Here is a 15,248-nt window from a genome sequence, read left to right as displayed (position 1 = left end):
CTTTCTACACTGTGATTAAAATAACACATTTTTAACTATACATGCAAGATTCCAATGATAATCTTTTTTCACACTTAAGAAAACCAAGTTCACTTCCACTAAAGTCAATGAATTAATATATACTTACATCAAAACTGAATCTGGAAAAATATTGAAATGTGTTGTTCTTAGACAGTAATTTTCCTCCTCTACATTTCTGGCTTCATAATGGTCACAAAGCTAACTGAAAGTTTGGATTCTGCAAGTGTTACACAAATTCTCCTGAAAGCATATAAACTGCTCTGTGAGGAAACACTTCACAATATAAGAGCATCAGGCAACAATAGCTGTGTCAGACCTGAATTCCTTGAGATAATAAATACCTGGAAGATTTTTATTTTTTTTTTTGGCAGGACTGTCTCAGTAGCACGCAAATCTAGACAATCCAGATTACCACAAACAGCACAATGGGAGACAGTGAAACTGGACTGTATTACGGAGTATCTACCCACCTTTTTCATATTACCACCGAGTAATGGATAAGGAGGTTTGTTGACATGATTCCAGTTAACCGGCACACGAGTCATATCATACAATTGGAAGATTATTAAAGCATCAGAGAGGTCACTAAACCAGAATAAAACAATGTTTTTAAGTACAAAAGCTCATATTCACAATGAAAACGTTAAGTAGTTGAGACTTCTTGAAGTCTAATTAAAGTTGCTGAAAAATTCCAGTCACATAAATAAAAGTTGTGTTTTTCTGCGGACAAACTGGCCTATATCCTATGGCTTGATTTCTGAAATTATTTACATTAAATTGTATATTTAACTTCATGACTTTTGCACATCCCAGTGGAGTAAGCACAGCCAGTGGTTTTACCAACTTTAAATAATTCCTTTAATAGGGTAGGCATAGATAAAACATCTAGCTGAAGATTTTTCATTTATTGATCTTACTTTTAGTTTCCTCAGAACTTTCCAAAATGTTAAATACATCTTTAGGTGCAGATAAAGCATAAGTATTTTATTAAAGAATAATCAGACCCAGTATACTTACCTTGTGAAAAAAGAATTTCAGGAAAAGTATTGTTTTCCCATTATGAATTGCATTCCTGATAATCCCCTTCGGCCACTCCCTAAATGAAATTCTGGAGGTTAAGCTATCTACAGATGGTATCACTTTTCATTCTTTCTGTTTTCTGACCTCTGTAACCTAACAGCAACTATACATGCAAGCAGATGTTCCCAGTTGCTCCCTATATCTCATCTTTTATTGATAGGATTTGAAACGACTGCTGGCACAATTTGGAAGTTATCAGAAGCACCTAAAAAGTCCTTCGTTTTGAGGGAATACCACACTGCATAGATTCTTACAGTCTACTCCGCAGCCATCTATCCTCTCTTATAGTTTAGAATTACATTACTGTAGCACAGTACCTATCACAGTGTGTGAAAACCTAGAAATCACTGTTCTAGTAGAAATACAACTTCCCTTTCTTATTCCCTTCTTCTTTCTTCCCCTGTCATTCAAAGGAAATCAAATTGTTTTAAAAAACAGCTTTACCTGTATAAATGATTAACATACGGGTTTACACCCAGTGAATTCATCCAGTTTCTGAAAGTCCGTTCTTCCTTACTTTCTCCTATGGTGACAAATATAATTCTACGTAAGTTATAGGACAAAACAGTTTAATAAGCAATGTTTAAATGTCTCTTACACCCCTTCCCCCGCCCCCCTAAAAATGAGTTCATCCTTTCCCTAATAGTAGTCTCTAGCGGCCAGTAAGTCAAGGCAATCCTATCAGAGTCAGAGTCCCTCAGTTCTGCACACAAGGCCAGAGGCACTGCAGGGAATACTATTAGACTACATTTTTCTGTGTGAATATAATTTGATAAAATACAGAAATAGACAGTTTGTTGGTTATATTTTAGATAAGTAATATATAATGGAGAAAAAAGTGATGATTAATAATAATTACCTAAAACCAAAATCTGTGGAAATTGCATTCAACAGTATCATTAATTGAAATGGCATATTTGTATTAACAGTTAGTACTAACATGCTTATTGCAATTGCATCGAACTCCACAAACTGCAGCTGCACTTCCTTCTCCGGGCAGAAGTTCCCAGTATTAGTTTGTGATGGTCCTCCTCAAAGCAACAGACCTCACTTTTTTAGTTTTTAACACTGGAGACTCAGCAAGGCAGTACTGTATTGGTTAAATTTGTGAAACTATTTATACTGCCAAGGGGGCTACTTATTCTTGCAGTTTTAACTAGCAACTCTTATGAGAAATGCAGAAAATTCAGTAGGAAAAACAAACCCAAAACCAACCTTCACTTTCCTGACTTAGATTTTTATCTTTGTAATCATGAGTTCCTCAACTAACGCTCTTTCTCTATAAAGTTACACTTTGCTGTAATACATTCATTTTCTACATACAACATTACCTAAGTTTTAACAACGTATCTGTGGCCAATTGCATATCAATGGATGCTGCATAAAGCTGCTCTCTCTTACATAAAAGAGCATTTAAGAAAATATTCAGCCTGAATATGTCAGCTTGGAATAACCTCATTGCTTTGTTCCCCTGGGTGATAATCCACAGTTAAGTAAACAGAAAGAACATTTGAGGAGGGAGAAAACCTCCCCAAAAAAACAGAAGAGCAGATTTCTCAGGACTGAAACATGTAAAAATCCAAATAAGATTTTTCTTTGCTTTTTTGTTTGTTCTTTAGAGGACAATGGCACCAAGTTTATCTAATGAGGTTTACGTAGCATGAAAACTGTCTCATTTGGTACTGCAGTTCTATGTTGACTACAGAACCATGAATGTTTTTGCAAAGTGTATTTATCATTAGAATAGAAAGAAAACCTCTTTAATAATAGAACTACATCACAACATTGATTTTTAGATTGAGGTTACAATTTTAATTTAGGTCTCCTCCCCTTTATACAAAAAGCGCTGAACTTCAAAATATATTTATTAAAAATTTTAAATTCAGAAGTTTCAGCTGTAATTGACATTTTGCAACAGAATAAGTTTTATTTAAAAAGTTTCAGCCAGCTTACTACTTATTTTCCAATTATTATAAAATAGATTATATTCATCCTACTGCTAGATTTTCTAAATTATTAAGTCTTTCATATGCAAACTAGTATTTGTTTCAAAGATTTACTTGTAAAAATTACCAAAGAGTCACTGATGAATACATGCTGAAACAAAGAAATACACTATTCTGCAAGGTCTTCAGGCAGTCAGCTTTGTTTCACATATTTCTTACCACAACAAAATATAAAAGTCAATAAAGAATGACGTTTTATGACAAAGCTGTTAAAAATGTCAGTGTTTTTCCATAAAAAGATACAATCAAAATACAAGCACGATATATAATTTAAGTTTATAAACTGAGTAACTTAAGAGGTTATACTATTTTGAAGTAAGTCCCTTTTGCTTTTTCTCTTTTTTGAAGTTTTTAGGCTTACTGAGCAGCTTTGAGTTGGTTTGCAACACCTAAAATACTGACTGCAAAGTGCTTTTAGGAACACTTGTCCACTGCAAAGACAGTAACAAGATTATTTAATGAACTCTCACTAAATAAAGTGTAGCAACAAAAACAGATACTTTGGCAACTGCACTCAGACTGAGAATTTTAAAATGCATGCTTAACTCTGTCAAAAGAATCCAAAGTAGCCAAGAAGGAGCAAAAGCATGCAAGTTGGGCAGCACCATTTTGGATAACAGGAATCCAGCAGCTAAACCCAGCATACTATATTTAATATGCCACTCAAAGCCCTTTATCATGCAACACATAAGCATTCATAAGTTTTCCAGATGGCTGAGAGCTGATCAATTTTTTTCTCTCTATTCTTTTAGTCAAAATATACCTTGTGATCCTATCAGGAGCACATCTTCTGCTGAGTGATGCAGCAGATAGCCAAAATCATTGGAAAACTGCAGAAAGGGGGCAGAGCTACACAAAAGAGAGAGGAGCAAATTTGGTAGTATCCTTTATATTTATTGCCATCTCTTTCTTTGAGATCATTACACTATGGAACTGAGTGGGGAGTAGCCACAGGGATGGGGTCAAGAATCCAAAGGGCTCCAAATACCTATGATCCTCTCTGAAAGATGACAGAGCTCAAAATGCAATTTGCACCCTCAGTCCAGCTGGCCTGAGTGGGAGTAGTTTACACTCTCATGGGAACAGCCTTGAAGGCTGCCAGTGGACTAAGCAACAGCAGCACAGGACACCTACACTGGAGGAAACAAGGGTGGACAGACGTCCCTCCTCTTCCTCCCCCCAAGAACTCAGCTTTCTCAGACTGCGACTTAGACTCCAAACTCTGCTGCCTTCCCCACAAGACAGGTTCCTCTGCAACACCCAGTTAAAGGTCGTGCATTGCCTGAGGCCAGGACTCCACCCTCCATCCCCATGTGGTATCAAACGTCCATTTTGCTATGTCACTGTACCGGAGGGATATTCTTGCTGTATACAAGTGCACATCACCAGACTTGTTAAGCATTATCAAAGCAGATGTTAATTTACGTACAACGTTCGTTGTCTTAAACCAAAGAGAACAGCCACATGGTACTTTTTGGGTGGAACAGCCATTGAAAAGATGGCATTTAATGCCCGAAAATGAAGACTTTCGGAAAGCTCTACTCACCCACGCATGCCTAGAGCTTTACATCTTGGTTCATGGAAAGCCCCTACTAGTTAAGCCCACAGAAATAACTACATGGCATTTGACTTACTGTAAGTCCTGCCCCCATTTTATATGCATCATGTCAGACCTGTGGGGGTTTTTTCTTCTCTTTTACTTATGATGGCATATTAAAGCAATAGAAAAATACAAGAACAATGCAAAAATCAACCAGAAGAGGACAGAGATGACTAAAACACTAGAGAAAAAAAAAGAAGAAAAATTGCAGAATAAACACTTTTATGGAGTACAGAAAAGTACTAAATACAGTACCTACATTAGGAGGGGTCAAATCTGCATTTCATGAAGCAAAATAGGAAAGCAGTATAAATTATGAGTCAGATTTCAACAGACAATCTATGATGAAACTATAAAGAAATGAATGTCTTATATTTTATATAAACTACCTTGAGAAAACATCAGTATAAACACAGGATTTTATGGAAAAAATAAAACAAATTAACAGAAAAACACATTATCATCATCATCTTTTGGCTGAAATAAGTATTTTGATGATTTAGATCTACGTGACACCACAGGAACTATTATTTGGGGGCAAAGGAGAGTTGTCTACTTGCCTTTGAACAGATAGCATTGGCATGATTATCCATCTCTAAAATATATACTATAAACAGTAAGTTAAATTTGGCCAGTATTTATCATTACAAAACCATAATCTAGCATTCAGGTGATTGTAAATTTTTACAAACTGTTTTAGTGGAGACTTTGATCTCATCTAAATATTTTAGGAAAGTTCAGAAAGCAGTTCAGCTGGTTTTTGCCATGCCAATGAAAACTCTCCTGAATTTGACCAAGTTTTCAGTATTTCGAGTCACACCTGCAACTTTACATTCAAAACAGAGAAGCTGAACTGAACATATTCCACCTCTATGCAGCTCCTGTATACATTTCAAGAGTATACATTTCTAACAAAATTGCAGCAGAGGAAGAGCAGGCCTTTCTTTCAATTGTTTGTCCTGGATAGCAGGGACTGCGGTGACTAGGGATATCACAGCTGAAAAGGAAAGACTACCTCCTGTGCTCTGATTCCTCTACCACAGCCGGGACCCAGCTGAAACTAGAAGAGCAGGAAGCCTGAAAAGGGAGTGGTCTGAGGGATACAAGATTTGTGAAATAGGGATGCAGCAGAGCAGACAAATTATGAAAAAAAGAGGAGCAAAGGAAGATAGACTCACCTAGATGGAAAGGAAACCTGATAGGAACAGTAAGAGGAAGGCAGGAGTAGGCAGTGCAGAGGAATGTGTGAACATTGCTGATGATTCTCCCGAGTGCGGCACCCCTGATTCTCACCATTCCTTTGAGATCAGTGAACAACTGAAATACACTGGCAGGAGCCATTTCATTATCCTAGATTAGCTGGTCCACAGAACGGGTGACAGCCAAAGATTGCTACCAATTATCCCTTTATCTCTAGCGTTAGGAATCTGAACTGTACAGTTAAAGTCCAAACTTGCTGGGATCTATATAAGTTGCTGATGCAATAGATTAATATATGTTGCTGATACAGAAGCCTTTTTTTTTAAATGTTTCCTGTTTTAAAAGGCAACAAACTAATAGACATACACACACACATAAACACAATATGTGAGAAGTACTTTAAAAGACTATTACAGTTGCATAGTATAGCAGTGCAAATTAGGGAAAGCTAGAATTTGTGCATCAGCTAAAATATAAACAGTATGGAAAGCAGCACAGGAAACTGGAAAGGGAGTAAAAGGACAGGTTTTGCTCCTGCAAGTGAACAATAGAAGGTTATTCAGGAATAGCCTTTGGTCAGGCTAACACAAGTGAACAATATTCACAGTAATGGGGACTTCTACTAATGCTTATATTGAAAGCTAGTGAAAAAGCTCTATATGCTGGTGTTAACACGGGCATCATCACACAGGGATCCTATATCACAATCTAGAAGGAATACTTAAATAGAAATCACTAATATTCTTATCTTCTGTATACTTAGTTGAGTACCTTCTAATAAATTGAGATCGTAAGATGAACTGTCAGGCTTGTGCAGGGCTGGGTATGTGTTAAAGAGATTTGCAACAAAAGCCAAATTGAGTTTAGGGTTGCCTGCAACCACATCAGCTGGAGTTACAAACTGTCTGCAGCCCAATTTATCTGCCTGTTGGAGCATGTATTCAGCCCTCCTCAAGTCATTTTTATCCTAAAAGGAAAAAAAATAATAAAAATTAATTTGTAATGAATACTAACATGTTTCCATTCTCTACTGAATCTTCAGTTTGGCAAATCTGTAAATGACTGCTGTCAGTTGTCCCCAATGCCTGAGCTAGCTCTTACAGCCCATAACAATTCCCTTCTTCCCATCTTCCTTCCACTTTCTATCCTTTGTTTCTGTGGCTGCCTGCGCAGCATTCCTCATGAATCACAGCAACAGCAGTAGCAGCAGCCAGAGGTGTACTGGTTATATTTCCATTTCCAGGCTGTTCATTCCCATGTTGTGTATTCTATTATGTGTGCCATAGGTTCACCATCACTGCTTTAAACTGATATTCTCAAGCACAGTAATTAGATATGATGCCCCAAACCCTCAATAAGAGTTTGAATGCTTCAGAATGTGATAATCCACTATCTTGCTTTCCTGTTAATATTTTTTCCTCTGAATTGTCTTAAGGTGGTAACCTACGTGTTATTTTATTTATCCTTATTATTAATCTACATAGAATAAATCAGTCTTCAAAACTGCGCAGCATGTACTTTTTGCCTCTAATCTTCACAACGCCGAGTTACTGTTTATAGGGAAATGAGTTAGTAATTGAATTACTGTTAGAATTGAATAACAGTCAGTAATTCAGCATTAGTACACTCAACCAGAAACTTGCTGCTCTAGAATAAGTTGTTACATGATATTGAGATTGGTTTATAACCCATTACAGAACACAATCATATGAACTGTAGGAAATTACAGGGAAAAAATTAACTACTATCCTTTCTCACTCCCCAAAACAAAAGCAAACAAATAAAACAGAGCTCTCCTCATGAAGGAGTTTGAGAGGACAGAAACTTGTATGCAAACATAATTTTGCATGTGGGTTTTCATTATTATAATGAATAATGAGATTCTACTTTAGATTGATAGATATCTGTATCTTAGGCAGGCAGTTCTGTTTTGTATCAAACACATTCTCAGAATAATCCTTCTGAAGAACATTATGCAGCAGCTTAGAGAAAAGTGTTTTCACATCTGCCTAGGGTGGTTTTAGACCCTCTATCCCTTCACAACTTAAAGCTTGACGGTTGCCACCACTTCCCTGCTGGTTATTGGAAGGGCTCACATGTTATTTCTGAATGCTAGTTGGTTTGAGGAAGGATCACAAGGTTTGTGAAAGTCTACTCTTTCTCCTTGTCTGAATTCCAGAAGAGCAGAACTGAAGAAGGATGTTGTAATGTTCATATTGGAGGACCCAACCGAAAATAAAAAACAGTTAGACACTACTCCAAGTAAAACATAGCTCCAGATTTTAGACTGCAGGACACATCCTGTTTCAGCAGCAGCCTGGAATTTTACTCAAGTTTTTTACCCATTATGCTTTTGACATTGAGGAATCTGACTGAGCTTTTGTCTGTATTACAAAAAAAAGGGGGATTCTGGGACAGTCTTGTAACCAGGATGTTGGGTATGTACATGGAGGTCTCATAATTCCAGTCTATTTTTATGTTTCTGGATACTTACATGAAATCCCGAAAAGTCAATTCTAATGGGCAATTCATCAAGGTCATCTCCTTTGGGTGCAATCTGATTTAACAGATGGTAGTACGCTCTCGAATCCTAAAACAAACAGCGTAATATTTAAAAAAAAGTATGAGCAAGTATGTAGCCTTTCATAGCCATTTACTGCTCCTACAGTCCAATTTAAAAGCCATAGAGTAAAAAATATGGCACCCTAATTTCAGTGAATATGGATGAGGTCATACAGCTATTTTACTATGGTATTTCTCATAGAACTTATTTAGCCAGATGACAGAGAAAAAGGAATGTCTGCTAATTATTCTGGACAATGTTAAATTTATTCTGCTGGATATGAACTAGACAACTGTAACTCAGATATTTAAGGCAAATTTATATAATTACCCACAAAAAAAAAATCCCAATATGCATCTTATTGTTAGTGCTGGTATTTTATACCTTCACTATCCTTTTCAAATAGACTGTTTTGTAAAAATGTGTCTTTCTTAATTGACAAGGTAATTGGAATTAAAAATGAAGAGCAAAGTAGGTCTTTTACGATGAACCTATAGTAACAAATTATATTTATTTGATGTAGTTTTCGGTATGCTTCTGCAGGTTTGTTTTTCCCCCACTAGCAAAATAAAACAAAAACCTACTAGTTTTAGAAGTATTTAATACTTCTCTTAAATAGCAGGTAATATTTTTACCATAGTAGCAGCTTTCATATAAAACCCTAGTTAAAGGTTTGCTTTAATAACAGTCGTCTTGGTGGCATTCGAGAAGATCTAACTAGCAATTAATGACATGGTTTTCTTCAATGAAAAGAGGTCTTAGCACCTAAGGGAATCTTCCTCCTCTGCTTTTAGTTTTAAAAAGTGAGGTTTTTTTTCCCTCTTCAGCTGGACTTGCTACTGTATACAGAATGACTGAAGAAGAGAGAAGAACTATGCAGATCTGCCAGCTGCCCCAGGGAACCAACATGCTTTTCAGTCCCCTTGTGTCAGTAAATTGGCACACCAGCAAAGCACAGTGATTGAGGGGGGCTGCTCTCTCCTTGGATCAAGAATCAGTATCTACTCCAGACAGTCATCTGAGTAACTGTTCTTTTCTCGAGAGGTTTCCTACTCTTCTGTAAAATGCTAGGTATGAAGGGCAATCACCATTAGCAAATATGCACCAGGAGGAGATTTAAAGCCATATACTTCCTTAAAACAACAAAAGAAAGAAAAGATGGGTTTCTGCAGACCTAGGAGCAGGGAAGGATGGACAGGGAAAAAGGTAACTAATAAGGTAGTGCAAATTGTCCTAAGTAACTCTAATAACAATCAGAACATTAGAACTTCCCTGAATATAAACTTGTTGGAAATGTTCGCTTTAGACTGTGATGTGATAATACATAGTATGAGCAACTGAATTGGATATGAGAGATCAAAATACTGCTCTTTTGGGGTTGAAAAATGCAGGATGAATCTGTAGCTAGAAAAAGATAATGTACTATTTTTCTAAATACTTCTGATCTGGCTCATTTGTTGCTATGCACAGTGTGTTTAATACCATTATGTTCAATTATCAGAGCGATAACTACATACCTTAATGTCTTGGCTGAAGTTACTGATTTTCTGCCACCCTGCATTGACCAGATGGTAGTTCACCCAGCGTAGCAAGAGCTCTTCTGGGGAAAGCTTCATTAACTGATCTAGTTCTTCGCCTTCATTTAGCAAGGCAATAAGAGCTAAAAGCAAGTTTGAAAGAAAGTTGAAATCATTGCTATTGTGATCTCAATTAATTTCAAATTGCGGGCATTGCTATACCTGGCATTACTCTTACCTTCGTTTCTGGAGATCTCAATATCAGCAAAAAGACCAACTTTAATGATCTGCCACAAGAGTCCTAATACCAAGTGTGGTTTTCCTTCTTGCAAATCTTGTGATCCGATATTGACAACCGTACAGCCAATAGCAGATGCTGAGTTCAGAGCCAAGTTTAGGTTTTCCTATTTGGAATATCATTGTTTAACAAATTTATGATGTTGTAATTCTTAGTAAATTTGTTCATATTAATTTATGTAAGAAATAATGCATTAGTTCAATGGTACCCAGCGGAAAATGGCACTCTGGAGAATTTTTGTGAACTACCACATGTATCTTATCAAAATTTAATGGTTAAACTTTGACAGTGTTTAATATGGACGCACCAAAAAATCATGGAGCACCTTCTGCAGCTTGGATTGCTGAGGAATACTCTAATAAAAATATTTTTTGTAATTCATAAGTATCACATACACAAATTAAACATATTGCTCAAAGTATCAGGGGTTTGATCCTGTGAAAAAGGTGTTTATATGGAATTCTGCTACCGATATCACTGTCATCCTATCTTGAATCTTATACAGGCTGACACATTTATTCAAGCACGTGTTAAATTGTAATTGAACAGACAGAAGAAAATCATGATAATTCAACATCCTGACACCGAAAGTAAAGCTAATGATTGTCATAGATGAAACATTCCAAGAAAAGATACCTGGCAGCTCTCAAAATTACTACTATTTTCTTGTGTCATATTTTAACTACAGAGACTACATAAACACATGTAGTATCATCTTTGCTGACATATTTTCTTTAACTAAGCAGAGATTACAAAAACATGATATGTTTTAACTTTTCATATTTTAATGTCACAGCCTGAAATGAAAAGTCTGCAAATTAACTGAGGTTTTCAAATAGAATTTTTTTTTTCTTATTAGATTGGTAACTTATGGATCTACTTCCCTCTTCCAGACCTGTTTTCTTATACCCAATTTAATTCTTCATACACAACTAAAAATAGAGCTTCTCATCTTCTGTCCAAGCCACTCTTCACTATTGAAAACGCATCATCCTACTATCCTACAGTCATGCAGATACTTTCTGCATTGCTAGAATATGACCCAACCATCCACAAGTCTAAAATTATTTTGTTCAGATACTTAGTAAAGCAAAATGAGAATATTGAATAGGGAAAGAACCAAGGAAAGCATGAAAAACACAACTTTTCCTGTACATCATTTAAGAAACAGGAAAATTTAGCACAGTTTATTAGAAAATATAATTTCATGCTTTGACATTTTTTAATACATAGGACTTTTTTTTTTTGCTCCACCAGGAGAACTATCATTAAAACAAAGCTATAGCAAAATATTTTACTTTTTCATTTGTGGCAAGTTCCTATCTGTGCAGTACTTACAGAAATAGTAAAAGGAGTGAGTTTCTTCTTATTAATTGCTCTTTCATCAATTGTGTCCGGTTGTGAAAAGTTGATCATTTTGCTAAGGAGGAAAAGTCAAAGATTATTCAAACTTTCATTTCTCAGAAAATATATTATTTGATTATAAACTCCTAACACTTTAAACTAGCTGTAAATATTTCTGACAAGATAAAAAAAAGACCACCTCATCCTCTTAATCTCCTTTCCCTGTTAAATAATTGCTCATTCATTCAGAAACCTCCAGACAGCGTGTAAGAAACTTGAGCAACTGGCTTTTATACTTAAGTAACAGAGCACGTCTGTGCTGTCAAAAAGTTCTTGAGAAAATTAAAACTGTAAACTAAAGACAGTTAAATAATTTCTAGTGAAAATCTTTGTAATATAGCCAATATATTTGTGCACTGCATTTCTATAGTATCTTGCATCTACAAGGATCTCAAAGACTAATTCACATCAATACTAATAAGCTAATCCCTTGTTACCATGGTGTACAAATAAGTACTATTAGTCTACTTGAACTAAGTAGAAAGTTACAGCAGACTAAAGTTAAGGGACCTACTATATAGTCTCTGTCTTGCCATGGATTTAATTCACATTTCTGTTCCCTTCCTCTCATCCTACAATTCAGTAACTACATTTAGTAACTTTTAAAAATATCTGAAATAGCAAAGATTTCTAATTATTTCAGCTAATTAATATATGAACTGTGTAATTATCTGTTTTATAAACAGCCTGCACATAACTGATATGTATAATTATGGATCTGAAGTGGAAACCCACTTCTATAATATATGCACAGAGTCACATAAAAAAATTGCTAAAAGTAACATTTCTATAGGCAAACAGATTTTCCTCATCCTACACATTGGTTGGAATATTTAAGGGCAGAGTCGTGACATTAAAGCCTATCAGGAGTTTTCCAATTCATGTTACTGTGATCAGCATTTAACCTTTGAGATTAATGTCTTTTCCTTCTCACAGCCCTTGACTCACCAAAGGAGGATGCCATCTGCAAGGGATTTAAAAAGACTGGCATCTGATGGGTTCATAGGTAGCAGGTGCTTACAGTCTGGGTCATCTTGTAGAGCTTTATTTATCCAATTAACAAAAGCAACTTTTTCTTCCTCTGAAAAGAAAAGCAGCATTAAAATAATCTATTATCGTTTCCATGAACACATACTACTACACATCAGACTTGGGTCAAAGAGGTTCATCTGCAGCAAAACCCCTTAGTTTCACAGCGGCCAGTTATGAAAAGAATCAGATCAGTGGGAAAGCATGCAAAAAATGGCAAGTACCGATTGATCTTTCCCCTACTGCACTCTCTAAACATCTGGCAATTTTCCAAAGGACAACATAAAAATCATAGTGACAAAATGGGTCATCATGGCTGACTTTGTATTCAGTTTCTCAGCCATTACAATGAAAATAGGGAAATTTGTGATCAGAAATATGCAACATCTCAATTTATACACTGTTGGTTTAAAATGCAGCATTTCATTCTGCCTTCTACTAGAAGTTCAAAGACTGGCAGTATTTTTGAGTCTATCATCTGAATTCATAGAATATCCTGAGTTCAAAGGGACCCGTAAGGATCATCAAGTCCAACTCCTGGCTCCACACAGGACCAGCCAAATAATTACTGCGCTGTATTTAACTTGGAGAAGCTTAAAAAGTTTAGTATCTCAGTTTTAAATTCTCTTTCATATTTAGCACAGAATTTATTACTGTGTATCTAAGAACATTTATTGGGACAATAGTCAATCAAGTATCAGTAACCAAATTACCACACAGTACAGGTGGCATTCACCTCACTTACCTCAAGGAAGCATACAAGGCAGGTATCTACACCTGACTCGTTACACTTCTTTCATTGTCAGTGGGAAGAAACATGAAATTCTAGTGCAGACTTCATTTCATCATAAACTAGATGACTGATGAGGCCAGGTCAGATGAATTGCAGTCTAGTGGGGTCAGTTTCTCTCCTCCAAAAATGAAGGGGAATCTAAACAATTAGCTCTGATGGTGTCCCCCCTACAGGCATCCTTTGAGATGGAATGCATCCCCTGCTTTGGAGATATACCAAGTGCAGCTGGTGCTACAGGGATAATACCTAGAGACAGGGTATCACCACCTTTAGCTAATTGAACTGAATCTTCCTCATATACAGAATCTTAACACACTTCTGGAACCACAGCAAATCCCAGACTTGAGTCAATGAAAAAAGCTGCAATATCGCTTGTTGCAATACGATCCTGGAACGTACTTAACATTCTGACCAGGAGCTGCAATGCAATTAGGCACAATTACCAACTGAAATGACACGCAGCAGGGGGAGTTAGAAGGAAGCAGAGATCAAACATTAAAAGCAAGTTCTCAAGTATGAGATAGGCTATGCAAAAATCATATGGTAGTGAACAATTCTGTAATGACACAAAGACAGCTGAGGAGGCCCTTCCATTCAGAAATTATATGTGGCGATTTGTTCATTTTAGTTAACACTGTGGAAATGAAAATGGGGATTTGTTTTTATCTGAATATAGGAATAAGAGTAGTTTAGCACATAACAAAGCCAAAAACTTGACTAGCGTTACTAGAAGTATGCCAAAGGGGGCATTTATTCCTCCCTCGCCATGCTGTCAGTGCTGGCTTTCATTTATTGCTCCAGCAAAGATGCCTAACTTACCTCTGAGTGCAGCATGAAACTAATAACAACTGAACACCCCACATTTTAATAAACTACCACCCACACTTATCTTGTTCATCTCCACATGCTCTCTGTGTTAATTTGATTTCAACAGCAATTTTTTCCCGTAGTTTTTTTTTTCCCTTTGTCTGTAGCGCAAATGTAAAAAGTCTTCCTCCATGCAAAATTTGCTTGTGTTTAATTATTTCTTACCTGAATAAGAGTGCTGTGTCCCCTCACTAGATATTGCTGATGTTCCTCCAATTGCTGTAATACCTTGCTTTTTGTTTATTGATTTTCGGAAAGATTTGCTAACATCTTTACTTTTCAATTCCTGAATTATCTGGAATAAGGAAGATAGAGAGCATTTTGTGATTGAGTATAACTTCAAATAACTGTCAACTCATGTAAGTACTCTAGAGTCAGTAACTAACCTGACTGACTTTCTTTGTTATTTACATTAGCTTCTGTTCTGACAAAAAATGACTGTATAGGTAAAACTAGTTCAAATCCCTTCATGGAACTTGCATACTGGATATCTAATGTATTCTATCTCAGTGATTACCTCAAGTGCTACCTTTATTAAGCCATGTGATCTAAAAAAGCAGATATGCAACGATCAGCACAATTTTTCCACAGATATTTTGGTAAACCAAAGAAAACAACTAAATATATACACAGTTTCAATGACTACTGCATATTTCTTTCACTTACTTCACTATATGCTTTACCGTAAAAGGTTACTACATTGCAGTTACACATGCCCTTAAGCAAGCTGACACCATTTTCCACCGCCTGATGTCCCAAATACTGTAGAGGTCTCAAAACTGACAATGAAATATAAGTAACAGATACAGTTCAATACCTGGATGCAAATATATGCATCTCACTTATGAACCACTGTGAATTAGAATCTTG

General features: G+C 36.2%; 1 protein-coding gene across 4 annotated transcripts in view; it reads right to left on the bottom strand.

Annotated features, from left to right (window-relative positions):
- Window positions 1-15,248, bottom strand: part of PLS1 (plastin 1) — a 48,032-nt gene that overhangs the window by 5,305 nt on the left and 27,479 nt on the right. For all 4 annotated transcript variants that reach the window (XM_054834776.1, XM_054834775.1, XM_054834778.1 and 1 more), the window contains exons 4-12: window positions 14,544-14,673; window positions 12,638-12,770; window positions 11,624-11,705; window positions 10,226-10,391; window positions 9,988-10,130; window positions 8,402-8,497; window positions 6,679-6,874; window positions 1,546-1,624; window positions 492-606 (exon numbers count right to left, since the gene is read on the bottom strand). In XM_054834776.1, the coding sequence (XP_054690751.1) occupies window positions 492-606; window positions 1,546-1,624; window positions 6,679-6,874; window positions 8,402-8,497; window positions 9,988-10,130; window positions 10,226-10,391; window positions 11,624-11,705; window positions 12,638-12,770; window positions 14,544-14,673 (1,140 nt within the window). The remainder of the gene's footprint in view (window positions 1-491; window positions 607-1,545; window positions 1,625-6,678; window positions 6,875-8,401; window positions 8,498-9,987; window positions 10,131-10,225; window positions 10,392-11,623; window positions 11,706-12,637; window positions 12,771-14,543; window positions 14,674-15,248) is intronic.

This window comes from Grus americana, chromosome 9 (genome assembly GCF_028858705.1).
Source record: "Grus americana isolate bGruAme1 chromosome 9, bGruAme1.mat, whole genome shotgun sequence".
NCBI lineage: Eukaryota > Metazoa > Chordata > Aves > Gruiformes > Gruidae > Grus > Grus americana.
This window is presented reverse-complemented; position numbering and strand designations above follow the sequence as displayed.